This window comes from Myotis yumanensis, unplaced genomic scaffold (assembly GCF_028538775.1).
Source record: "Myotis yumanensis isolate MYYU_CA2020_CCGP unplaced genomic scaffold, mMyoYum1.0.hap1 SCAF_15, whole genome shotgun sequence".
NCBI classification, from domain to species: Eukaryota; Metazoa; Chordata; class Mammalia; order Chiroptera; family Vespertilionidae; genus Myotis; species Myotis yumanensis.
The window spans coordinates 47,222,550-47,250,302 of record NW_027223766.1 but is presented as its reverse complement, the minus strand read 5'-3'; the positions used below and the strand labels follow the sequence as shown (position 1 = coordinate 47,250,302).

The 27,753-nt window shown below is 38.9% G+C and overlaps 1 protein-coding gene across 4 annotated transcripts in view; it reads left to right on the top strand.

Moving 5' to 3' along the window:
• The window catches only part of SLC26A7 (solute carrier family 26 member 7), a 53,863-nt gene that overhangs the window by 3,942 nt on the left and 22,168 nt on the right, over nt 1-27,753 (top strand). For 3 of the 4 annotated variants that reach the window (XM_070392293.1, XM_070392294.1, XM_070392292.1), the window contains exons 3-11: nt 5,384-5,563; nt 7,126-7,305; nt 7,550-7,851; nt 15,745-15,855; nt 17,346-17,518; nt 18,741-18,905; nt 20,783-20,935; nt 23,607-23,689; nt 26,383-26,530. In XM_070392293.1, coding sequence (XP_070248394.1) covers nt 7,659-7,851; nt 15,745-15,855; nt 17,346-17,518; nt 18,741-18,905; nt 20,783-20,935; nt 23,607-23,689; nt 26,383-26,530 — 1,026 coding nt within the window. In that variant the 5' untranslated portion in view covers nt 5,384-5,563; nt 7,126-7,305; nt 7,550-7,658. Of the gene's footprint in view, nt 1-5,383; nt 5,564-7,125; nt 7,306-7,549; nt 7,852-15,744; nt 15,856-17,345; nt 17,519-18,740; nt 18,906-20,782; nt 20,936-23,606; nt 23,690-26,382; nt 26,531-27,753 lie in introns of those variants that run through there. The other variant, XM_070392295.1, reaches the window with a different exon arrangement.

Here is a 27,753-nt window from a genome sequence, read left to right as displayed (position 1 = left end):
ATCCGGCACATTTTAGGGCAAATGCCTGGATCTTAAGAGAAAGACAGGGCTAGTCATCATCGCTGCAGACTGTAGGTGAGGGAGCTGGTCATAATTAATCTTAGATCATGGTTAGCAGACCAATAGCATGGCACAAGGACTGCATGGGGCAGGGTCTTCCCAAGGGCCATCTTATGGGAAATCTTTACCTTTTATTCTATTAAGTAAGTTGATAAAAATTTGGAGAGAGAAAAAAAGGCAGGTGTATTGAAGGATGGGGCAGCTGGATGCGAGGAGGAAGAGGATCATAAATAACCATCACTGTCCTAGTAAAATTGGAAAAAAATAGTCAATTGAATTATAACCAAGGCCTTTGATTTCTTTTTGGTATAATTCAGGGGTTACATGAGATTTATTATTTTATCTTTTCAAAGAGAAAGGGCATTTAAAATGTTTAAGACCATTTAAAATGTCTCAGTCAAGTGATATTGGCTTGAAATAAAAAAGTACTTAAAATAATAAAATATACATTTTCCACTGAAAGAGTTATTTCATGTTTATAATTGCTTATCCAACAAATATTTTTTTTGATATCTGCAAAAGGGAAGACATTTCCTAAATTTAAGAATGGGCAAGACCTCAGAGAGCTTCTATCTGTTCCTATCACAATAAGCAGAGAGAAATTCCTTTAAAACAAATAATATCAAGCCCTCCTCTCACCAATTTCTCTCTCACTGCCCAACCCCCATTTGCACCCCCCCATCCCCCACTTCCCAGGTATGATTGCTCTTCTCACAGATCTGCCTGTCGTTCATTGCCCCACAGCCAGAAGGAAGTTCCTCCCTGGCCAGGATATTTAACATTGTGAGTTCCACCCCCAGCACACTAAACTCTTTCCCTTTGGTTTCTCCCATCCCTTCTTACTTTCTATTTCATTTTATAATTTACCTACTAATGTTACTTATTGTCTGTCTCCCTTCATTCTAATGTAAATCCATGAAGCAGGGCAGGGAATTTTTCCCCTTAAGATTTTATTATGACAATTCTCAAGCATACAGAAATGTTGGAAGAATTTTACAATGAATTTAGATTTTACAGTTAATATTGTACTGTATTTGCTTTATTACATACTATTCATCCCTCTATTCAGCCATTAACGCATCTTATTTTTTATACTAGAGGCCTGGTGCACGAAATTTGTGCATGGATAGGGTTCCTAGGCCTGGCCAGCAATCAGGGCCAATCGGTGCCTTCCAGCTGCCAGTCGGGGCCTCCCTTCCCTGGCTGCCGGCTGCCGGCTGCCAGCTGGGGCCTTCCTTCATTCCATGCTGCCCACTGGTGGTCAATGCACATTATAGTGAGGGATCTGTCTCCTGGTCGAACTCCTGTGGGGACAATTTGCATATTAGGCTTTTATATAGAGAGATATTTTAAAGTTGCAGGCATCAATGTATTTCCCTTTAGTATTTCAGCATGTATGTCACTAACCAGAGTTAAATACTTGTTTCTCTTTTTTTCTCTGAGATAAAATTTACATGGCTTTGACTAATGCATTCACAAATCTTTATGAAGATAACGGTTTACTACTACCAAGAAAGTTCTCTTAATGTTTCTTTCTCACACGGTTGCCAAATACAGAATGCTCAATTTGAATTTTAGTAAAACAATTAATATATTTTTAGCATAATGTCTCATATATTACATAGGACAGTGATGGCGAACCTTTTGAGCTCGGTGTGTCAGCATTTTGAAAAACCCTAACTTAACTCTGGTGCCGTGTCACATATAGAAATTTTTTGATATTTGCAACAATAGTAAAACAAAGGCTTATATTTTTGATATTTATTTTATATATTTAAATGCCATTTAACAAAGAAAAACCAGCCAAAAAATGAGTTCGCGTGTCATAGGTTTGCCATCACTGACATAGGATATACTTATACTAAAAAAAACTCTGTTCATCTGAAATTCAAACTCAACTGGAAATCCTGTATTTGATCTGGCAACCCTACTTTCCAGGAATTTCTTTCCCCAACTCCACAAAGGCAACCATTGTTCAATTTTTTTCCCATCAGAAATTTTACGTGTTTTAGGACTTCATAATGTACATTTTCTTCTGTGTGGCTTTTTTTTCCACTCAGCATAATACCTTTGAAATTCACATATCATTGCATATATCATGAGTTTGTGTCTTTTTACTGTGGAATAGCATTCCATAATGTGGGTGTAATACTGTTTGTTCATTTATTCTCCACCTTGGGCTTTTTCCAGTTTCTGTCTATTATGAATGAGCTGTTACACACCAAAGCATTCTTAGAAACATGCGGTGGCTGCCATTTACACTAGTTCTAAGTATAAACTCCTTAAAATACCTCACAGGCACTATATAACTTAGCTTTTCTTATCTCTTCCTTGGTCTCACCTCTTGCCACTCTAATTTTCTTGCCCTTACTATTCTCCAGCCTTATTCCTTCCAGTACCCTGAAACGTCCATGCCACGCCCATGTTAGCCTTTTGCATGCAATCCCTGCAGTTGGAACACTGTTTCTTTCTACTGGTTGCCTGGCACGTTTTGCTCATGTTCCTCTATTTATTACAGTGTTTCTGTAGGCATGGTTCTTAATATCTCTGGGCCTGTACTTATAACCCCTTTATGGCAACAGTGAACAATAGTCCCTTTTTTTCACGGGGTTATTATGACAAATAAATAAATGTACATTTTAAAAGCACTTACCATGGTACCACCATAAGTGCCCGGTCAATGTTTGAATTGGAAGCTTATGCTGTATGTATATTGCATGCTAAAGAACAGGGAATGATTGAAGGTAACAGCAGCAGAGGCGGGGATGAATTAAGGGGGCCAAGCAAGCCAGAGGGGAAAGACCAGATCAGAGTTTATAGGAATAGTCCACGAACTACACTCAGTGGGAGCTGAGTTAATGGCAGTAGGGATTGAAGACGGGAGACAGAACTGATGGAGTGAATGTCAATGAAAAGGAAAAGGTGGTGACGTAGATGTCTCTGAGATTTCTGTCCCAGGTGTCTCTAAGAATGTTGGTGCCAAGTAGTGAGGTTAAGGAATTCAGGAAGAGGTGATGGATTTGGTGAAAAATAAGTTTGATTTAAGACATGGTAAATTAAGGATGCTAACTGAACATTGCTAGAAATGTCCAGCAGACCATTGAAAAGGAAAATATAATCCAAGGTTTGGGTATTTTGGGTGATATTTGTACTTATTTTTTTTATTGTTGACAATTTAACAGATGCCCCCAACCCTTTTGCACTCCTCCCAGCCCCTGCCCCACACCAGGAAGGCATGGATTTTGATTGATCAGGAATGAATTATTATACCTTTCTTCCTTTTCCACTTCCTCCTCCTCCTCCTCCTCCCTCCTCTTCCTCCTCCTCCTCCTCCTCCTCCTCCTCCTCCTCCGCCGCCGCTGCCGCTCCTCCTCCTCCTCCTCCTCCTCCTTCTTCTTCTTCTTCTTCTTCTTTCTCTCTCTCTCTCTCTCTCTCTCTCTCTCTCTCTCTCTCTCTCTCTCTCCATAACCATGTCCTTTAAAATGCCTTCAATCATTGTAAGAGAAGCATTTGAATGTACAAGTAATTCTTTTCCCTACGCTTTTTTATTTTTTTGCTTCACTACAGCTATCTCTGTTATGAGTCAAAATAAGTCACAGAATATAGAATAACATTGGAAAGAAAAAAAAAATGGTAAAGAAGCAGACTGGAAGGGCTCTGTAATCTAAAGAAAGCAAAGCATGTCAAAGCACTGGGAGCACAGGACGTGGCTCCCTCTGCTCGACTGGCTGGCCTGTCAGGAGTAAACCATGAGCTGCACTGTTCAGGACTGTAACTGACCCGCCTAGGCGCAGTCCCATGGAGAGGTCGCGGTATTTCTGAACAGTATCGAGCAGATTTTGGCTCAATAATTGGGAAATATGTTCTAATAATTAGGATGTCTGGATATTAGAATGGGCTCTTTTGCTAAGCCTGTTAATTTCAGTCGATGGAAGAAATAAAACAGAGGCTCCATTCAGGACAGTGCCAACCTATGTAAAACTGGAAAAGGTAACGATTAAGAAAAGGAACTCTATCTAATGGACGACTTGCTAAAATGTTTCCTCCCTGTGGGTGTATCCCCATGCCAGTTCCGTGGCTTCTGAGCAGAACGTGGCCCTTGTGGCCTCGGCTCTCCTCCTCAGATGGGAACCTTGTGCAGTGTCCTCTTAGAAATGCTGTCCATCAGCTTCCTGAAGTAAGCATGGACTTGGAGTTGATGCCCTCCAAGGTTTCTGAGTCTATATTTCCAAATGTAACCTGTAGATGAATCAGCATTTTAGGTGTCCCAGTCTCGACACAGATCATGTTCAAAGAAGCATAAGGTTACATTCAAAAGTAATGTGAGAAGGTAGAAAAGGGTAAAGGGGTCAACTGTTTGGCGACAGAAGATGATTTGACTTTGAGTGTTGGCCACACAATGCTCTATCCAGATCATGTCTCATGGAAATGTACACTTGAAGCCTATATAGTCTTATTAACCACTCTCGCCTCAATAAATTTAATAAAAAAGTAATGTGATAAGAATATCAATCTTTACTGGTGTCTCTCAAAAACCATTAAATGTGATCCAATTTATAAACAGAATAATATTTCTTTTTTTAAAGATTTTTAAAAATGGAATTTAGAGAAAGAGGAAGGGGGAGAGAGAGAGAGGAAAATGTAATACCCATGTGAGAGTGAAACATCCATTAGTTGCCTCCTACATGCCACCCCACCCCCCAACCAGGAGTTGGTCCCGAAACCCGGGCATGTTCCCTGTCCAGGAATCAAACCAGCAACATTTTGGTGCATGGGATAACACCCAACCAACAGAGCCCCACTGGCCAGGGCTGAACAATATTTCTTTAAAGACTCTTTCCTCATTTGAGCCTGGCTCAGTTATCTCATACTTCATAATTGCTCCAGAGGCTCTTACATGCCAACCTCTAAAACTCTCTAAAACCCCAGCCCAGGAGGTTTCTCTCTCTGTTTTGTCTCCTCCCTTTCTCTTGCATTCACTATCTAGTTTCTCCTCTTCCCATTATCCACATTCTCTAATAGTAGCAAAAGGAATTGTGTTGAAAAGCGATAGACCTTTCCCTACATGGTGATTGAATGGGGAGGAGTCCTTATTTTCCCCATTACTATCTCTAACTGTTTTTCTCTCTCCACCTAGTCTCCTGTTCCTCTAACAGCATAGCCTGGAGCCAGGCTGAAATAGACTAAATAATTCTTGGATACTTTCAGGAGTAGGGACATTCATGTGTTAATTCTTATTGAGTGGATCCTACGTCTGCAGAACCTTCTATTAGGTCCTAGGAAAGTGGCAAAGCGAGTTATGTGAATAATCTCTCCTCACAAGGAATTTACAATCTCACCAGCGTGACTGGCTAAAATCACATGAAGTAGATTCCAAGGAAGAAAACCAACAGACAGTGAGAAGGAGCGCAGCTGCACACCCACGAATAGCTTAAGGGCTACCTGGATGTTGGGTTTGCAGCAAGAAGAGAACTGTGGGGAAATCAGAAGTTTCATGGAAGAGGTAAGGATTGGATAAATGTTTAGCACAAGGAGAAATACCAGGGAGCTAGGGAAATTGCTGTAGTGTTATGCTGGAGGGCCAGTATGCAGCAGAGGGTGAGTCTAATTATCTGCTGGAACAGAGGGTCTATGCGGTGTGCGAAGGCTTTTTCTCAGTGGGACCGTAATTGTCCCTCCTCTGAGCTTCCATAGCTTTACTGTGTGACTTGATTATTTATTTATCCCATTCTGCCTTGAGTGAGTTATACATTTTCCTATTTCCTTAATTAAATAACTCCTAGACAATAAAGACAATATATATCCCCTCTTTCAGATAACTTCACACAGAGTCTAACAGTATGTGGTCTTCAATCAATAATTACTGGGTTAAATAGAGTTGATGGGAAGCTAATCAGAGGGGTATAGGGGAGGGGAGAGAGGTCTCATGCTTGAGTTTAAGTTTGATATTGAACACTGAATGATCAAACATGTTAGAGTTGTAATCAAAATAATATTTGAGAAAGAGGAATTTTTCTGTACTTTCTCATGGTAGGTCAAAGATAAGCTTGTGCTTTTTTATTATTTATCTAGGTGTTGCCTAGACATTCGGGAACAGATTTCTCATATAGATGATACATAGTAGTGAACTTTAATCTACATTTAGCCATTGAAACTTTTGCATACATATTCTTTAGTCTTTTTGAATTTTATGGGCTGGGTCAAAGATTCTCTGATCATCTTATGGGTGTGAATAAATTTCTTCACAAAGATATTTTAGTATTGCTGATTATAAGTAGGAGTGATACCATGCTTTGGAGTAGGATTTTGGCATGCTTTAAATAATGTGTTAAGTACATGAAATTGCAAAAAAAAAAAAAAACACAACAAAACAAAACCAAAAAAACCCCCAAAAAACAAAAAAACCCAGGAAATGGAATTCTAGATTTACACTTAAAAGATTTTAAGGAAAGATTTATTCAAAATTTTTAGGAGTCTTTTGATTGAGAAACTACAAAAGTATTTTATCAAGTTAATTTCTGCTCCCTCCTGGTCTTAGTACGTTTTAGCACAATTGCTGGCACTGTTTAGGTACTTCAGTACAGCCTCCTTTTCAATTCTAATAATCCTGATTACATGAATTCTTTGTTACTAACATGGAACACAGAGTTTAAAAAATGAATTTAAATTATTACATTTAAACGAATCGTTGCTGTTGATCAGTGACTTCAGTCAAGCTTTCAAATCTTCTTATTTTGTCAGCATAGATTTGAATTTATGACCTAGATATGTTTTGAAAAGATCTTTATTGTGAATTTGGATTATAAAAATAATATATACTCAATATACTCAATAATATATACTTAATATAGCTTCTGAAATTATTTGCTTATATATTGAATGAAGTATACTAGTTTAATACAAATGTAAGTATTGCTGTTAGTGAATGAATGAATATTTTCAGTCTCCCAGGATCTAAAAATGATAAGGACATTACCTCTTATGTTTCTGAATTTTGTAGAGCTGAAAACGTATACTAGTACTTCCCAAAGAGGTAAGTCAGAATTCTCTGATTTTATTTTGCAGGACTGAGCCCTCTGGAAGTTTTATCTTTTTGCAGAGCTTATAGGGAGGGAGCAGCTAGCTGAATGCTTCCTGTTTTCATTAACGTGACCCAGCCTACTTACAACACATGCCCAGAACTGCATTAGTCATGGGATTGGAGCCAAACATTTAAGACTGCAGAGCATATACGAGAATTTACTGGTGAGAGAGCTCTAGACCAACTTTACACTAAACTCATTTCTTTTCCAAGATTGGAAAAATATTATCCTAACATGAACCATTTCCCCATCTCATTCAGATAAGGTTTCAAGGTTTTAATCTATATTTTTTATCTAGAATGATTAGCTGCACCATAATAATACATACAGCCCAGCCGCATATATTTAAGTGCACCTGCTAATCTCTCTACCTGCCTCTCTCTTTTATTGGTTTATATTTTGGATAGCTTTGACATTGAAAACCACGGAAGAATTGGAGCCTTGCATTGAAAGGAGTTGTTCTGCAGCACTTTTTTTCTTGTCTAAAGTTTACTTCTGCAAGAGAACATCTGAAAAATGACAGGGGCAAACAGGAAAAAGAAAAGTGTGCTCTGGAGCAAAGTGAAGGCTCCCCATTGTGAGGGCTTTAAACAGTGGTGTAGAAGACGGCTACCGATTTTGGAATGGGCATTACATTACAATCTGAGTGAAAACTTACTTCCAGATACCGTGTCTGGGATCATGTTGGCAGTTCAACAGGTGACACAAGGTAATGTGTTGCATTTGATTTTCCTGTTTTACGCAGAATAGTGGTCACTTTGTTTTAGTGGAAGAGTATTATGACCTCAGATTTACAATTTAGCTAATGCAATGAATTTTTAATTAATTTGAGGAAAATAAACACATTGAATACTTATATACTGAATATCTGAATAAATATATAGAGAATCCTGTATGCCCTTAGAGCTTATTTTGTGCTGGGGCTGACAAGCAGACTCTGAGCAATGGATGAATGATTACTCTGACACATGATTGCTGTGAAAGAGAGGGCTAAGGGACTGCCTGGCTATAGGAATCAGACAGCTTCATTTGCCTGCCTCTTCAGGCTTTTATGGTAACAGAACTTTGAGCTAAAGTTTAACTTTTAGATAAAATCAGGATAAGCATTCTTAGAAGGACATATGCGTCTGCAGTGGCCTTTAAGCAAGGATGTCTAAAGATTAAGCATAAAGATTCCAGTAAACACCCGAGGGTCCGCACACACACAGACTTGTTTGGAAAGGTTAAGGAAAATTACACCTAGGTTGTAATTTTCTCCTTACAAACTTTCCAACTAAGTCTCCTGTGCTCCCCCACAATATTGATTGTACATGCCAATTTAATTCTGTATCACATTGTTATAGAACACCAGAAAGATGTTATTAGACAGCCCCTGGGTCAGATGGGACTCTTGTCAATCTTGCAGGAAAGATTTCAAATGAGTGACACTGGACAGCAGTGTTGTAGCAAGCAAATTTATTAAGGAAGCAAAGCAAGCAAATTTGCTAAAATTATACTTGGCATGAAACATAAGTGGGCACCCAGCTAATCTGAGTGCATGCCTGGTGGGGTTCAAGGGATTTTATAACTTTCAGTCTACAGATTTCAGGGTTCCTCTGCTGGATATCTTGGGCACAGACTAGATTTCAAGGTCCCCCTTTTGCTTTGTGGTAGCTTTCCCAGGATTTATGAGATCACCTGGTAAGTCCCAAGACTGCTTACCTTTGTTCAGTGAGTGAGATAAAATGCCCCTTTTTTTCCTTCTCCCTCCCCCCACCCCTGCCTTAGCAGTTCCGGGGTGATTTAAGCTATGTATTGTCTGGTTAGGGAGGAGAGGTATTAGCTATTTGCTCTCAAATGTCCTTAGTTGGGGAAGATAAGGTCTTGTGATTCACAAGCTGGCTGCAAGCTGCCCAAACTGGCCTTGTTTAATTTTCTCATCTCAGTTTCCCTATTCCACTTGCCTAAGAATTTTCCTCGCTTCTTACTATCCTGTCACAACATTATGCACTGTATTTATTTCTCAATAAGAAATTTAAACTGGTGAGAAGTCTTATTTTAATTTTCCCAAGGAAGGTTCTAAATGACCTTCTGGATTTAGATAGGTGTTTCTCTTGGTGAAAGTTTTTAGTTGCGTGTGTGTGTGTGTGTGTGTGTGTGTGTGTTCCTTAAAGGTATGCTCATTGTATTTCTTTAACTAATTAAGGTAATAATTTACTAACTGTAGCAAGAAAGGAACTAACTTTTCAGCCTTGAGAATTTGGAACACTCCTCAGAACAGACTTTGTAGATTTATATTTCCTTGCATTTTCACTACCTCCCTGCCTTGAACTATTATCCCTACCATTACATTATATGCACTCGTTTAATTGAATTATTTAGTAGTTGAAACAAACTTGTTTGTGTATTTGTGTTTTTAATGTGATTAGAAACTGGTGCTTTAAGATCCATAATACCACATTTTATGGGATCACATTTTTCTGAATAGTCTTATATTACATTTTTAATGACAATTTTGTCAACAGAAAAACATAGTAATATTTCATAAAAGTTCAAAATAGAGTTATTTCCAGTCTTGATTTTAGTCAGTTTTATTCAAAGGAGACACTATCACGTACTTTGAAACTTAGGTGATTAATTTACAAGGGCTTTTTCATAGTGTCAGTATATGTTATAAATTTATTTTGCTTTAACTTAATGTGAAATGAAAGACATATTTAAAACCAATTTGTTTTTTCACTTTTGTAAAATATCAGGTAATAAAGAAATTTGGGGATATAATAAAATACCTGTGGTATGTCATTAGTGAGAGCATTTATGTGTAAGTTAATTGTATGGCTTCTATAGATTTTGAGAAATTTTGTTTATGATTTATGTATTTAATTAGTTATGAGGAAAAACTGGCCAGCTCCCAATTGATGAAAAGCACAAAGTTTATTCAGTCTTTGTGTCTCCTAAAGTTATGGATCTGGTACTGTTTCTCTTGGAAGTCTACCAGTGATTGGATAAGTCTACACCAGTAGAGAGAACTTCAATGTTTTTGTTGGTGCAACGAAAGACACATTCTTCTAAAATTACCTCTTCTTTTAAAAACAATCCTTTCAAGTTGCTCATGCTTACCCACTATGGAGATAAGAAAAGTGAAATATCATGACATTGCTGTAAGGAGTGTTGTACTAAGCTCCGCATATACATTATCTTCTCCTAACCTAACAAAATCCCAAGAGACAGCTGTCTCTTCTCCATTTTCCACATACAAAAATGGAGGCTTAGAAAATTAAATAATTTTTCCTGGTCCTCATGCCTAATAACTGATAGAGTTAGGACTAAATTACAAAGTCAACACTTTATAGTTTATATTTTATACTCTATACTTCCAAAATAACTAGACATTTACAATACCAATCTATAATAATAGAAGCATAATGTGCTAATTAGACCAGACATCCTTCTGGACGAAGCCAGGGCTATGAGGGAAGTTCGGGTCCTGGGTGCCTGCCGGTGGCCCGAGGGAAGCCCAGGTCCCAGGTGCCGGAGGGAAGCTGGTGCCGGCAGCCAGGGGAAGGAAGGCCTATTCTTGCACGAATTTGATGCATCGGGCTTCTAGTGTTATTAATAATAGAAGACATTTCTTTAGGAAGGTTCAAATATTCTCCTCTTCAAATTACTTTTCCATTTAGCTATTATCCCTGCACCTTTTAGACTCAAAAGGTGAAGATACAAGGAAAATACTGCAACAAAATATAAAGTAAAGAACGCATTTATATATTATTACCTCTCATTTGTGTGAATACAATATTGGCAATCATAGGCTCCTTTTCTTCAAGGACTTAGAAGAAAGAAGGGGTAATTTTTTGTTCTTGCCTCACAACAAACAATAGAAACGAATACCTATTTTCACTCTACTGAACGTATTTTGAAGATGAGCAAACATTCTAGAGAAGGCCATTGACTTAAAACATGCCACCAACATGGATGGCAAGCTAAGCAGTATAAGACTCTGCTCTAGAGAGTATTTAGTTCACATCCTAGCCAGGGTGACCGCTTCGGGGGAAATAGTTTCTGGGTTTCTAACCTGAAAACAAGCATTGAGACAGAGTGGAGGCCTACAGTGCATGACTTGCCATATAAGAACCTAATCCACTGAGGAGCAATATGAGGATGTTTGAGCTTGTAATTCTAAGGGATCACCTAGAACTCTGTTCCTACACCATGAAAATTTTATGCTGCCTTAGAAGGGAAAAGATGGATGTTCTTAAAATTCTGCCGAATGTGTGGCATTACTGGCACAGAAACATATGTGTGGAAGCGGAGCTTCATTGCACTCCTGAGGGCAGCCTAATGACATGGTGAACAATAAGTGGGAACTCCTGAAGCATATTAGATTGTAAAAGTTAAAGGGTTTTCTTTATACATTTTGGATATTAACCCTTTCTCAGATATGTCATTGGCAAATATCTTCTCCCATTTGGTAGGATGTGTTTTTGTTTTGTTGATGGTTTCCTTCACTGTGCAAACTTTAGATTGATGTGGTCGCATGGATTTATTTTTTTTCTTCTGTTTTCCTTGCCTAGGGAGACACATAAAAAAAAATATCAGTAAAAGCAATGTCAAAAAATTTATTGCCTGTTTTTTTTCTAGGAGTTTTATGGTTTCAAGTCTTACATTTACATTTTTAATTTATTTTGAATGTATTTTTGTATATGATTTAAGACAGTGGTCTAGTTTCATTTTTGTATGTAACTGTATAGTTTTCACCGCACCATTTATTGAAGAGACTATCTTTACCACATTGTATATACTTACCTCCTCTGTTATAGATTGGTTGATCATTTAGGCATGGAGTTTTTCTGGACTTTCTACTCTATTTCATTGATGTATGTGTCTGTTTTTATGACAGCACCATGCTGTTTTTAATACTATTGCCTTGTAGTATAGTTTGATATCAAGTAGCATAATACCTCCAACTTTGTTCTTCTTTCTCATGATTGCTTTGGCGATTGGGGGTTTTTTGTGATTCCATATACATTTTAGGACTATTTATTCTAATTCTGTGAAAAATGCATTGGTACTTTAATAGCAATTGCACTGAATCTAGATTGCTTTGGGTAATATAAACATTTTAACAATGTTTATTCTTCGTATCCACGAGCATGGTATATGCTTCCTTTTATTTGTATCTTCTTTAATTTCTTTCTTCAGTGTTGTATAGTTTTCCAAGTGCAGGTCTTTCACCACCTTGGAATAAATAATAAAATACATAATAAATACCTATGAATACACACCCATTTATTCATAATACCTGTGATTTAATTGTAAATGGGAGTATTTACTTAATTTCTCTTTCTGATACTTTCCTCAAAGAAACTACAGTGCCTTCCAGCACCCTCAGTAGAGTTTTCCCAACCCATGACTCTCTAGCTCTTGCCCTGAGGTTAGTCATTTTAGTTTCTTTCTGTCTGTTCCTGGAGCCATTTGCACTGCTACCCCTATGCTAAAGTTTAGAGCAATGGTTCTCAACCTTCTGGCCCTTTAAATACAGCTCCTCATGTTGTGACCCAACCCTAAAATTATTTTTGTTGCTACTTCATAACTGTAATGTTGCTACTGTTATGAACCGTCATGTAAATATCTGACATGCTGGATGGTCTTAGGTGACCCCTGTGAAAGGGTCGTTCGACTGCCAAAGGGGTCGCGACCCACAGGGTGAGAACCGCTGGTTTAGAGTGATTGAGTTTTTGAGCAAGTCAGTATGTGCATGGTCCCTTTAAGACCTGCAGTGCCTTCATCTATAGGAGCCCTTTGTATCTGATTGACGTCCGCTGGTTTTTACAGCCAGGTGTTATGGGGACTCCTCTTCCTGGCATTGATGCCCCGAATTGAGGAGCCTGATGTGGGATGGGGACCCCACATTTCTCAGGGAGGACCTCTGCATCTGTGATATACTCTCAGTCCTTATTTTCCACATGGGGGATGTGGGACCTGCCTGTTCTGCCTCTCCCCCCATCTTGAGGTCCTGATGTTGCTTTTTTTATATCCTTTATTATAGGAATTCCTTTCCGCTAGTCTTCAGCTAGTTCTCAACAAGAATTGTTCTATAATTTAGTTATAATTTTGATATGGTCGTTGGAGAAGGTGAGCATAGAGTTTACCTATTTCATCATCTTGACCAAAAGCTATTCCCCAAGGCTGTTTCACAAACAGGATTGACAAGTGAGGGCAGTGAATTCTACGGGAATGATTTTCCATTGAGTTGTGTGAGCTGTCGTTTTCTGGGTAGTAACTGAAGCTCCATAACCATAGACTACAGTCTATAAAATAATATTGTTCTTGTATTTATGCCTGAGGGGAGTGAAACCACTGCCTGCCTCTAAGTCTGCCTCCCCTCTTTATAGTGAGGTCACTAAGACAAGAAAGTATAAAGTCTTCAGCACAGTGGCCCTCTCTCTATAATTCTGCACGATTCTCAAGTTCTAGAAACAATCTTGCAGCTCCAATGTCCTTTGATTTTCAGAATAAATTGCTATTGTGTAAATCCAGACAAAACCGTCCTGAAAGTAAAATATTTGTATCTTAAATATGAAACATCATCTCTGTGATAAACAATTCTCTTTCTCATCAGTAGCGACAGTGTCACTCTAGCTACCTCAGCCAAGAGATTGTAGCAGCAGCAGAGGCAGAGTCTGAGCTACCTACCTGCTTTCACGCTCCTTCTTGGTCAGGGGTCAGATCCTATGTGGATGGAAGCCATTCTCACTGCAGCCTGGGTCTGAGGAGTAGGGGGTGTTTGCGGTTAATTTCCAGCTTCACACTAAGAGCCCCTTGGGAATTTGGCAGTGTTCACAGGCCCTGAAACTACTAATGAGATTTATGTGGGAATATAGAGTCTCTTCTATTCCTCTACTATATTAGCCATTATTGCACCTACAAAACCTTTTTTCCCAAATATTGCATCTTTTAAAGTCTTCCAGTAGTCATAACAATCTTGCATTACCAATACATGATTTTTTATCTTTAAAAATAATGAGCCATTAAAGATCTTTTTTTTTTTTTTTTAAATATTTTATTGATTTTTTACAGAGAGGAAGGGAGAGAGATAGAGAGTTAGAAACATCGATGAGAGAGAAACATCGATCAGCTGCCTCCTGCACATCTCCCACTGGGGATGTGCCCGCAACCCAGGTACATGCCCTTGACCGGAATCGAACCCGGGACCTTTCAGTCCGCAAGCCGACGCTCTATCCACTGAGCCAAACCGGTTTCGGCGAGCCATTAAAGATCTTAAGTTTTTTATTTCTCCCTCCAATCTCTCTCTCTCCTTTTTGGACATCCTTTAACCTAATACTCATTTTTTATTTCATTCCTTTATACTTTTGTTTATTGTGTTGCTTTTGCTCTTATCTAAGTTAGATGAGGTAATACAAATATCCATCAGCACTTGCAGGAATTTTACCCCAAATTAAGAAAGGTAGAGTTGTAATTCTGCTCTTATTGAATTGAACACCCTACTTATGAAACATGGAGAAGAGTGTATATAGACTTGAATGGATTTATCAGGACCTTAACCAGCTGTTTAATGCCAAGGACCAGCCACAAACAAGGTCACGTTTATCTTGGTCACCTTTAAATACTAGTAGTCATTTTGACACACCAGGACATTCTTTGATGCGCATGCGACATACAAAGTATGGAGACAGTAGAATCTATTAGGAATAAAAATGAGTGGTCATGAATTACTTCTTACTTTTTGAATAATCAAAGTTGATTCTTTTTTTCACTCTAAGAAATTGTACCTAAATGACTATATTCATGTGACTATATTCAGGTATGGGAACTGCATGCCCAGCCTCTGAGATACACAATCTTAGGCCAGCCAGTCACCAGCCAACGAGGCCACTTTGAATGTGTGCTCTTTGTGCCCCAGCCTTAGTCACCTTTCATGTCAGGCTTCTCATCTGTCAGTGAGAATATAAATCCTGCCTCTCTCGCAGATGTTATTAGGCAAATAAAATTGTACGTGTGAGCCCTAGCCAATTTTGCTCAGTGGATAGAGCATTGGCCTGCGGACCGAAGGGCCCCAGGTTCAATTCTGGTCAAGGGCACCTACCTTGGTTGTAGGTTCTGTCCGGGCCTAGGCCCTGGTGAGGGCTCATGCAGGAGGCAACCAATCGATGTGTTTCTCTTCCATCTATTTCTCCCTGTCTTTCCCTCTCTCTTCTGTTCTCCCTAAAAAAATCAATGGAAAAATATCCTCAGGTGAGGATTAACGAAACAAAAACTTAAAAAAAAAATACATGTGAAAATGCTTTGCTAAGTGTGCGAAGATATTTTGCTGTGATATTAACACTTCTCCAGGAAGACACTCTGCACAAATATTTTCATGTAGTTATCTTTGTAGCCAAGGACAAAGAGCAGTACTCCAAACATTTGAAATGAAATGAAATATAAACTAATGAGTGAATTCTCTGTTGTTTAGAACCATGATGCTAGTCTCTCATTGAGCAAACAGAATAATAAAATTATGGCTTATCTTGTTACTAAGTAAGCCAATATTCATTCTGCTTTGTAATGGGCTACATTCTGAGTTATAAAATGGTCTTCATTATGCTGGTCTTCTTCGCAGGGTTGGCCTTTGCCATTCTCTCATCTGTGCACCCAGTGTTCGGTTTATATGGGTCTTTTTTTCCTGCCATCATTTATGCCATCTTTGGAATGGGAAGTCACGTTGCCACAGGTAATACTTTCTGTTTCTGATGATGCCTCTCATCTTTGTGAAGAAAAGGATCTGAGAAGTGATCATTAGTTGTTGATTACATTTCTACCTTTACTATGGAAAATCTCAGTAAATATTCGAGCTAAGACATTTCACTTTCTGTGCCTAACCACTCGATACATGTTGTGAACTATTGCTAAATTACTATGCAACCGGTTTATTGTTAAAGATTCTTTGCAGTGTTAGCTGTAAAAAGCCCATAAAAGGGAGACAAATGTTCTGATTTTACAATGAAATGTAGAAAATAAGCACTTTGAGGGATAAAGGTAAGAATTTCTAAAATTTAGTGACTTAAATATTGAAAAGTGTTTTCCACATAATTGATCTTTTAGGTTTCTTCTAAGCTATAATCTCTAATGCTCTTTAATTAATATGTCTTTTAGCTTACTTAGCTCTGCATTACCAAGTATAATGTGAGCTGTCACCAGTATAGAGGTCTGGTAATAGAACGAGATGCTTAAAAACATGGGCTTTAGAGTTAGTCCTGGGTGTGTGTCTTATATTTTGTTTGTTATCTGCATGAGCTTAGGCAAAATTTTAAAGGTTTATTTGCTGCTTTCTTAATATTGAAATGCAAAAAAATTCACATGATTACAGTAAGAATTAGATGAGATGATTAATGTACAGTGTCTGGCTTAGTACTTGCTACACAATAAGACATTGAAAACGGTCCCATATTTGTGTGAGACCAGGACAATTTTGGGGAAATACCATTGAACTTTAATTACATTACACAGAAATGGCATACTTAATCATTTTATGGGCCGCAGCATGTTGTTATACTGTAATAAAGGTCTACTCTCCTATGAAAGCACAGAGAGAATGATTAAACCTGGCTTGCAGGTTCTGAAATGGATCCTTATGGATATGGGATTGGAGCCAGACTTTGAAAGACTACAGGGTTTGCACAAGTAGATAGAAGAGCAAGCATAGTAGGTAAAGAGCTTCAGGTTCATGCAAAGAACTCATATTTAGCCAGTGAGTGTACTGGGGTCTTTATATTTATCATCTTATTTATATTGCCCCAAACTCTGAAGTGTAGATATATGACTCCCATTTACAGATGAGGCAATTTAGACTCACAGTAATATGCTTTGTCACATTAGAGAAAAAATGGAAGAGCTAGATTTATGTCTAGTCCATGATTTTAATCCCTACACTGGGGATATTCTCTGTGCAGGTCTACCGAGAGATGGGGATGTGTATGGTCTGGAAGGGAATAGCAAGTAGATGGGTGTGGTTGTATGTTGAAGGAATATGTGTATAAGTAGGTGATTTTCTATTTATTCCATGGAGTGGAACAAAGGTTGGAGTAATGGGGGTGCAGAGGAGAGTGTTTCTAATAGATTGACTTGGTTTTACAGCATGGATTCAACTTCAGTGGTGGACATCAACAATATTTATTGAGTCTGTTACTAATAGGAGATTCCCCTCCCCATCCCCCTTTTTAGGCACTTGTGCCTTGACATCCTTAATATCAGCCAATGCAGTGGAACGGCTTGTCCCTTCGAGTAGCCAGAACCTCACCAAACAAAGTAACACAAGCATCCTGGGCTTATCTGACTTTGAGATGGAAAGGATTGGTATCGCTGCATCCGTTTCCTTCTTGGGAGGTGTGATTCAGGTAAGTGGTACTGAGATGTGGGAATGAAGAAACTGAGACAGTGGCAAAGGAAAGGCAATTGGAGCTTTATTTTTATTCATGTTCATGGGTGTGTCTGTTTAGATGGATAAGGGACAGATGTGCTCTGTCTTTATGAAAATACGGTCTGGTACAGAGAATAGTTCCTCTATAAGTACTGGTTGAGTAAATGAGTTAGAATTAATATAGTGAAGCTACAGAGAAGTAGTTTTTGACTTTTTAAGAACAAACTTTCTAAAAAGTATTTTTCATTTCTGGCTGGGGACCCTGGCTCACCAACTGAATTGTTTTCACTTCGGTTGTTCTTAGGATTCAAATATTTGAGCGATAGTTGGTTTCCTACACAGATAAGAGGGGAAAGCTTAATTCCTCTCTAGAAAAAAAAATTATTGGTAAGAGTGCTTTCCCCAAAAAGACAAAATAAAATTTACAAAAATTCTGAGTTCATCTTAGCAAATGGATTTATTTGAAATGGCAACAGTGTCTCAGCCGATGATAAATTTGACAAAGCTAGTTGCACTGGCATGGTGTCACATGAGTGCTATTCTAAACAATTATGTACAGTTCTGTACATTAAAACCAACTCAGTTTTCCTGACTGGGATTCCTACCTTATGCCTAAGTCCCTGCCCTTGCTTCCAGTCCTACTCTAAGAATTAAAGTAGTTAATCCTTTGTATTCCTAGCATCCACCACCTATGGTTACTCAAAACACATGCTCCCAAGGAGCTTCCTGCTATTTCATTGAAGAAAAAAAGTTGTTTTTGTTTTTTGTTTTTGTTTGTTTTTTTGTCTTGTCAGTCTAGATTCAACCATATTAAGGCACCAGGCATGGTGCCATTTTAGATTTTTAAAATAATTACAAATATGATCATGCAAATTTGAATATCCCCCACAGAGCCCCATAGATCAACCGATTTTCTAGAATTTCTTGGTAACATGTATGATTAAGAAAAGAGAAACACAGTGAAGTAAATATTCAGGAAAAAATAACATGTTCATTTTAATCGAAACACTTCAATTGTTCCCAATAACATTGAGAGTCCTGGGACCGGGTTACGCTGTCAAGAACACTCAAGGGACTGAGCACCTAAAATTGTAGAACCTCATTTTCCATTAGTTCTCTCTGTCTGTGTGAAGTGAACATGTGTTGGATATTAAACTGTCTCGCAACCTTGGGACATTTGCTGTGCTCTGTCCTCTTAGGTGGCCATGTTTGCCCTACAACTGGGCGGTGCTACGTTCCTGCTCACGGAGCCTGTGATCAGCGCAATGACAACTGGGGCTGCCACAAATGTTTTGACTTCACAAGTCAAGCATCTCTTGGGAATGAAAATACCTTACATATCCAGGCCACTTGGATTATTTTATGTGAGTTTTCCACATGTCTTTGTTCATATATATTTTGGTGTGTATTTCACAAAGTAGGATTTGGTTCATTACAATACTGATGTATTTCCATCTTAAAGAAACTTGGGTTATCTATAATAATAAAAGCGTAATAGGCTAATTAGACCGAACCACCAAGAGCACAAGGCAAGCTTGGCAATCTATTTGACTGCCCCTGTTGGAAGTTTTATCTCCTTCCTTAAAAACAAGGAGTTTCAGAACTGGAAAACAGTTTCATTCTCAACCCCATCTCTGCAGTACAAGCAAAGCACTTTTCTCGTTTAAATGCTCCTACAGGCTGCAAAGCAGGAACCAAGAATGTTAATAAAAGGGGATTAAAAAGTCAGAAGGAAAGCAGAGCCCATGAAACTTTTTCTTTTCTAGAGGATGAGGTCACAATTAAATATGTACAAATGAGGTTTAGATGTAGAGAACGAATCTGGGATTTCTGAGTCAAGAACACATAGTGGTTTGTTGAAAGCCCACATCTCCTCCCCAGTTATTTTGATATTTCTATTGTGAATTTTAGGAATGTTTAATATACCCTGAAAAATGGACAGTGTAAATTGAATGGGAGAGAAACAGAAAGCTCATCTGTAGTTTGATTCAATCGTGGCTTGGGATAGAAACTGTAGCAGGTTATAGGACCTTGCTTTTCATCCCTTTGCATATTTCATGCCAATCCTGTATTCCTCTTGCTGCTTTTAAGATTCTTTCTTTGACTTTAACCTGTACACTGAGACAATACAAAATAAAATTGAAAGTAAACTATAAGAAAAAAATAAATAAAAATGAAAAGTACACTCAAATAAAAATAAAGAATACACACACACGCACACACACACATATATATAAATATATGGAAGGCATACAGTCTTCTCACATTCTATGTATTTTAGGCAAAACAGACTCCCCCACTACTTCTCTGATCCACCATCTGGCTGATTCCTGTTTATCTTCTTTAGGGACAGCTCTGCTGACCACTAACCCCTCAAAGACACATATGCTTCGGGTGCACCTTCTATGTTTATAGCACCATAATAAACTAATTTGTTGTTTTAATTGGTAATGTACTCGCCATATTGTTAGCTCTATAAATGTTGAGGCTCATCGAAATTGTTCACCTTTGTAGACCTAGAATTGAGCATGGTAGTTGGCATAAAGCATGTGGCAATAAAAAGGTAAATAAAATATTGAATGACTGAGAACATGGTAATATTTCACACTAAACCCATGGTTGGCAAACTGCGGCTCTCGAGCCACATGCGGCTCTTTGGCCCCTTGAGTGTGGCTCTTCCTAAGCCTTAGGAGTACCCTAATTAAGTTAATAACAATGTACCTACCTATATAGTTTAAGTTTAAAAAATTTGGCTCTCAAAAGGAATTTCAATCGTTGTACTGTTGATATTTGGCTCTATTGACTAATGAGTTTGCCGACCACTACACTAAACCAAATATCTGATATCATTTAAATACCAGCGCTTAATTTCTTTGTATTTGATTCTCGGGTTTAAGGAAGAGTGGGGGTTCCCAGAGAGCCTATGAAATCCCCTCACTGCACTTAACAGTAAGTCTCCATGTAATTGATGAATTTGAGCTTATCTCTTCATTGAAGTGGCTGGGAAGGAGAAGTCATACATAGTGTACTTATGTACAAAGTAGCAACCCATGAATGCGCTACAAGCATCAAGGGCAAAGCAGCAAATTAGAGCTTTGCACTGACACCCATCTATACCTCACCTTCCCATCCTACAGCCATTAAGATTTCTTGGTAAACATCACTGAGTTCATTTGGAGTCAGAGGTGGTTATAATGTGGGCGACCCTATATTTTCTTTCTATTTCTTCTCCTCATTGTAGCTCTACACATATGTCTTTGAGAACATCAAGTCTGTTCGCCTGGAGGCCCTGCTCTTATCCTTGCTGAGCATTGTGGTGCTTGTGATGGTGAAAGAGTTAAATGAGCAGTTTAAAAAGAAAATTAAAGCCGTCCTTCCTGTCGATTTGGTTTTGGTAAGTGTGAAATCTGCAGTTAGCATTCTGCCCTACAATGTTTGCCAGCTGTTGGGGTGACCTGCTGAGGTTCACCATGTTGCCTACAGTAACTCGCAGCTGCTCCTACCTCTCATGAAGATGTCTCACTTGTGTGGCTATCCATTTGTGTAAGACCAGGAAACATTTGCAGTCACTGATTTTAAGAAGGACACACACACATGTTTTCACTTATTACAGCATTTCTCATATTCTTGTTGTTTTTACCGAAGTACAACAACATGTATCCTAAGACTTTGAATATGGAGACATTTCTAGAGGGGGCCAGAGGCTGTGGCATAACAGGAGGCTGCGTGCCCTTGCTCCTAGCCAGGGACAGGATTTATAGCTAAGATACTGTGCAATCAGCCTAAAAAAAAAACAAAAAAACAAGAGAAGCGTAGCTGATTGGACATGTTTTATCTAAGGAGCACTGAAGAGAAACCTAGAGACTGGAGAGGAGGGAGTATGGAAAGGGGGAGCTTCCTGGGAGCTGGTGCTCGGCTGAGAGGCCCGAGTGACACTGGCTGCAAAGTTTTGCACCTTGCTTTTTACATTGCAACCAAAAGAGGAGATGTCAGTGGGTCACATGGAATCCACTGGTGATAGAGTAGGGAGGTGGGAGAAGGCAAAGTGGGGAAACCTCTGGGATTGGATAAAAAGTAAAAGGATAGACATACTTACCTTTTGTACATAGGTGGGTATAGGATAGTTCACAATCATCAATGAGCTCAGTGACAATGAGGGGATCTGTGGTCTCCGCAGAGCAATGCCTGTGCTTTGAGGGGTCCAGAAAAAAGGAAAATTACTTTGACATTCCAACGATATGTTATCATAGATGCAAAAAGGCAGTATTGAGAGAGACAGTTAAGGTAAAGATTGACCTTTGTTGTGGAAGATACCAGCCTAGGACATGACTACCTACCATAAACTGCTTTTAGTTAAAAAAAAAAGTTTGAATTTCAGACCATCCTTTGTGGTTACCTCAGCTCTCTGAGTTTGCAAGGCCACCTCGCAGGCTTTCTCTGAGCTAGTCATGTTAGCATGTGGCCCCTTTTTGTACACATTATTGATTACTAATCTCTATTAGGAATATCAATGCAATTTCTCAAAACATGCTACAGTGGGGCCTTGACTTACGAGTTTAATTCGTTCCGAGACCGAGCTCGTTAAGGAGCTCATTAAGGAGCTTGTTAACTCAAATTACTCTGTCAACTCAATGCAAAAAATCGGCCGAGAGACAGCTGGTATCTCAAACAACTCTTTAGTAGGGACACTTGTAAGTCAAGGCCCCACTGTATTTTCTAAAGCAGTGATTCCCAAAGTGGGCGCTACCGCCCCCTGGTGGGCGCTGCAGCGATCCAGGGGGGCGGTGATGGCCACAGGTGCATTTGTTTTAACTTTTTTTGTCTTACCTTTCTATTCTGAGTTCAATAAATAGTTTCATAATTTCAAACTTCAATGTTTCTAATTTACACCTTTCTTTACTATATTTTACGAAGAAGGTAGAAACATTAATACATATATCTTTCTGTTTAATTGCTATTAAAATTTAAAAAAAATTAATTTCCAGGGGGCTCTGAGTAATATTTTTTCTGGAAAGGGGGCAGTAAGCCAAATAAGTTTGGGAACCACTGTTCTAAAGCATCCCTTCATGTCACAAGAGACAAGTGTTAAGGTTGGATTATGGTAACTTCACACACACACACACACACACACACTCCTATAGTCTGTTTTTCTCCTGTTCAAGATTAGACATAATTGGGTTTAAGTAGAGTAAAACATTAAAAAAAATCCTACATAATAAAAAGCTATTATGCAAATAGACCAAATGGTGGAACAACCGAACAACTGGTCGCTATGACGTGTGTTGACCACCAGGGGGCGTCAGCATGTGGGAGCGGCAGCGGCGGGAGCGGGGCTGCTGGAAAACAGGGGACTGGGGGTTGTGGTGGGAGGGGCCAGGCAGGGGTGCAGAAGATAGGCCAAGACCCACCCCTGTGCCTACTGCAGCCTCGAGGCCCACAGTTCCTTTCAAGGTGCACGAATTTGTGCACTGGGCCCCTAGTCTATATAATAAAAGCCTAAGCGACCGTTATGGCAGAACCACCAAAACGACTGGTCACTATGATGCGCACTGACCACCAGGGGGCAGATGCTCAATGCAGATGTTCAGTGTGCTCCCACAGGGGGAGTGTCACTCAGCCAGAAGCTGGGCTCACAGCTGGCTAGTGCAGTGGTGGTGGCGGGAGCCTCTCCTCCCTCCACAACAGCACTAAGGAGCAGTGAGCCAGCTGAGCATTAAGGAGCAGCAAGCAGTGGGGGCGGTAAGGAGTGAGGGATCCCAGACTGCGAGTGGGCTCAGGCTGGGCTGAGGGACCACCCGCCCCCCCTCCCCCGTGCACAAATTTCATGCACCAGGCCTCTAGTATTATTATAATGCCATTTAATTTTCGAGACTGCAAATTAAGTGCTCTCGAATATCAGAAGTATTCTTTGAACTTTAAAATTTCCTAATTTTTAAAAATCTGTATAACTGCTACATCATTCATGACAATCCTGGGACACATGAACAATGTCTACTTTCAACGTTAATTTTTAAAAAGGTGTTTGAAAGGCTACTAGTAATTTTTTTTCAAATGTAACCACACAGGTTATTGCTGCATCATTTGCTTGTTATTATACCGATATGGAAAATACATATGGATTAGACGTACTTGGTCATATTCCAAAAGGGTAATGTTTTTTTTCTTACTTTTTTGTTTGTATGTTTCTTTGTTTTTGATGGAAGAAGAGACTAGACTAGAGGTAGGTGGTATGGATTTTATTTCTTTCAAAAATCAATATTCTAATTATTTACTATTTTTAAGTGTTAAAAACAAATAATACACATGTAGAGAAAGACTAACGTCTTAGACTGTTCGCATATAACCAGGAAAGTTAATAACTGTTTTTTTTTTCAAATTTATTGTTGACAGTATTACAGTTGTCCCCAGTTTCCTATCCCCGTCTGTCCATCTCTACCTAGCTCGACCCCAGGCCTTCCCCACACTATTTTCTGTGTCCATGAGTTATGCATATATGCATATTAGTTCTTTGGTTAATCTCTTCCTGCCTCCCAACTCCTTCCGTCTGAGATCTATTAGTTTATTATTTTATGCACATTGCTTCAGATAAAAGATTTGGAAGTTATTTACAAAAATATTGTTTTGTTCTTTTATTAAATATATATTTTTATTGATTTCAGAGAGGAAGGGAGAGGGAGAGAGAGATAGAAACATCAACGATAAGAGAGAGCCCCACACTGGGGATCAAGCCCACAACCCAGGCATGTGCCCTGACCGGGAATCAAACCAGGATCTTCTGGTTCATAGGTTGGCGCTCAACTACTGAGCCATGCCAGTTGGGCAGTTGCTATTTTTTAAATGAGGGCATTGCATTTCTAAATTAGAGTCATGTTCTGGGATTTAGTCTTCCCCATTTCACTTACATATTCTTATGACTACTTTTATTTCACTTAAAACATAGTAGAAGTACACAAGCATTACCTCAAATGGCAAACCCATAGGCCAGGGTATTGTATAATGGTGAGGGAGAGAGTGGAGTGGAGAAGAGGGCGTGGCTTCCTTTCTGTCTGAAAGCTTTTCTCTGAACACTAAGAGGAAGGTTAACAAGAAGAGCTGTTCACCCTGAAAGGGCAAAAGGTTGTTCCAAGTATAGCATGAAAGAAACAAAGGCATCTTCAGGAATAGAATGTGTCTTAGGGCTCATTTCCTTTTAAGGAGCTGTATACATACCAATATTTATAAATTTGGGGCAAAGTTAGTTATTGAGTCCTCTCTAATTTTACCTTTCACTCCCAAATTTTGGTTTCTAACTACATTAAAATGGAGGGAGAATAGAAAACATTTAGAGATTAAAAAGATAATTTTTTAAAATTCTCTGTTTAGCCTTTATGCAGTTAAAGGCTAATGCTGATTATCTGGGTCAATTTGGTTTTTATAAAAAGTTATTCACTTTTCCACCTTCAAAAGTCAGTTTATCCCTAGCTGGTTGGTCTCAGTGGATAGAGCATCAACCTGCGGACTGAAAGGTCCTGGGTTCGATTTCAGTCAAGGGCACATGCTTGGGTTGCAGGCTCAATCCCCAGTAGGGAGTGTGCAGGAGGCAGCTGATCCGTGATTCTCTCTCATCATTGATGTTTCTATCTCCCTCTCCCTTCCTCTCTGAAATCAATACAAATGTATATATTTTTTAAAAGTCAGTTTATTGTTTCTTTCTAGGTCCGTTTATTGGTATTAATAATTAGGCAAGCTCAATTTCCATGAAACAAAAGTTCTAATACTTTCAAATGGTAGTACTTTTGTATAGCATATATTTTAGAGCCTATAGTGATACAAGTACATTTGTTTTGGGGGTAAACTTTAGCAAGTAGGTAAAAAAATGTATGCCTCTCCTCCATCCACACTAATTCTCCCTTATTTTGGATGAACTTTCCAGACCCAGCCTCTTAAGGAATCAACAAGAGTGTGGCATTGAAATTAAACAGAGCTGAGATCAGCTCTACCATTCACTCTGTGATTTAGATACATTCCCTAGCCGCCTTCTCCATGCAGTTAATATGAAAGGGCTGAGCAATCTACTTACTTACTAGATATTAAATGAACATGTATTGCCTTTCCTGTTTCTTCTTTTTCCCCAGAGGGATGTATATATATAGTCTCCCAAAGCATCATTAGGCATAAATAAATGATGAGACTTTATTTGGAGCAAGTAGTTTTCAAAGAACAATAAGACAATGGTCAGGTATTCATTGAAATAAATATTTTAAATAATTCTTTAAACCTGAGATACAGTTAACTGTGGTCCCATATTTTGCAACAGAGGGTAGATGTAGCCTTTATACATATTTTCCCTGATACATGTGATGCATAGTTAAGTGTGCTGTGAAAGGATCGAGTTAGAAACATAATTAAGCTGTTGAATTCAATAGCAAATTTAAGGATTAGTTCAGGAAATTATAGCTCGCAGTAAACTAGTGTCCTCATACAGGTCTATAGTGTTCAAGGCAGACAATGCAGTCTCTAATGCCAGCCAAATAAATATTTGAGAAGGTTCAAATGAAAGAATGCTCCAAATATGCTTTTGTTCTGATATAGAACATTTTCATCAAGTCAGTTCCCGAGGTGAACTTGAGTGCAGATGGCAGTGGTGTGGTGTTGACCCTGTGGTGTTCCTTGCGATTTTGCTTTTCTGTTAAATAACGTTGAAAACAAAGGGCTTCTAAGGGCAAGGCTGCCTGGCTTTCTCCTGGGCATCTTACTTATTCTATGTAAACTTCAAAGTCACCGCCGTAGTGGAATTCATTGCAAGTTGTTACAGAAATTACATGAAAGTTGATGACTTCATTATGTATTTTCTTTCCACAGAATTCCTTCGCCTAGACCTCCCTCCATGCATGTCCTCTCTGCAGTAATCACAGAAGCTTTTGGAGTAGCACTTGTGGGCTATGCGGCCTCCCTGGCTCTTGCTCAAGACTCTGCCAAAAAATTCAAATATTCAGTGGATGACAACCAGGTGGAGTATGCCCCAGCCCCTCTCCATAGCTATCGTATCATCATGCTGTGAACCCCTAGGTGCTGAAAATGTTGACCCTATGAAAAATATAACTTTCCTACGTATACAGCAAGAATAGATTGACCAAACACAAAAGAAAATCTCTAAATCATTTATAGCTGAAGATCTGTCCTTTATGGGTTGGTTTATAATTTTATCTTATTTTGAGAAAGAGGGGCATCTTGATTTTCTTTTTAATTTGCTTTTAGGCAAGAATCTAAATATATTACCATTGAGTACTTTTTTTTCTTTTTTTTCTTTATTGATTAAGGTATTACATAGTGTCCTTATCCTTCCATTCCCGCCCCCCCCCACTCATGCCCTCACCCCCCTGGTATCTGTGACCATTGGTAATTCTTATGTATATGCATGCATATAAGTCCTTTGGTTGATCTCTCCCCCTTACTCCCACTCTCCCTTACCTTCCCTCTGAGGTTTGACGGTCTGCTGATCTGCTCGATGCTTCTTTGTCTCGGGATCTGTTTTTGTTCATCAGTTTACGTTGTTCATTATATTCCACAAATGAGTGAGATCATGTGATAATTTATCTTTCAAAAATGATAGTTTTTAAAGTACAGAAAACACTAGTATTACTCGTCTTAGTAGAAAACTAAAGAATATGAGCATCTACTCTTGGAAGGCCAAACAATGAAGATCATGATCACATTTTAGAATTAATTTCTCCCAGTGTCTTGGCCCCCCATTCCTACAGGTCAGCAGAGAAAGCTGTGGAAAACTGGTTACAAATGTCAAATCACCTATGTCTAATCTCACTCTGACACTGGGTGCTCTTCATTATTTTTGTGCCCCAGTTTTGTCAACTGTATAAAAGAAGATTTATTCATTCAACTGATGTGTATCAAGTCCTACTAACGTACCAGGCACTAAAAACAAGGGATACAATAGTGTACAACACAGACCCTATCTTTTCTCAACTCAGAGCCTACCAGGGCTTTACCCTTGTACTCAGATTAAAAATCTCTTCACCAAGGATTACAAAACTCTACATCCCTTTGTTTCTCTATATATCCCTTTTTTCTTTTTTCTTCTTTTACTCTGTTTGCTGCCTGCTTTTCATTAAACCCACCGCTGATGATTCTGGCTCAGGACATTTGCACTTGCTCCTCCCTTTCCCAGAAGCTGTTCTCCTACATATTTGCATGCCTCCCTTATTTAAATGCTCC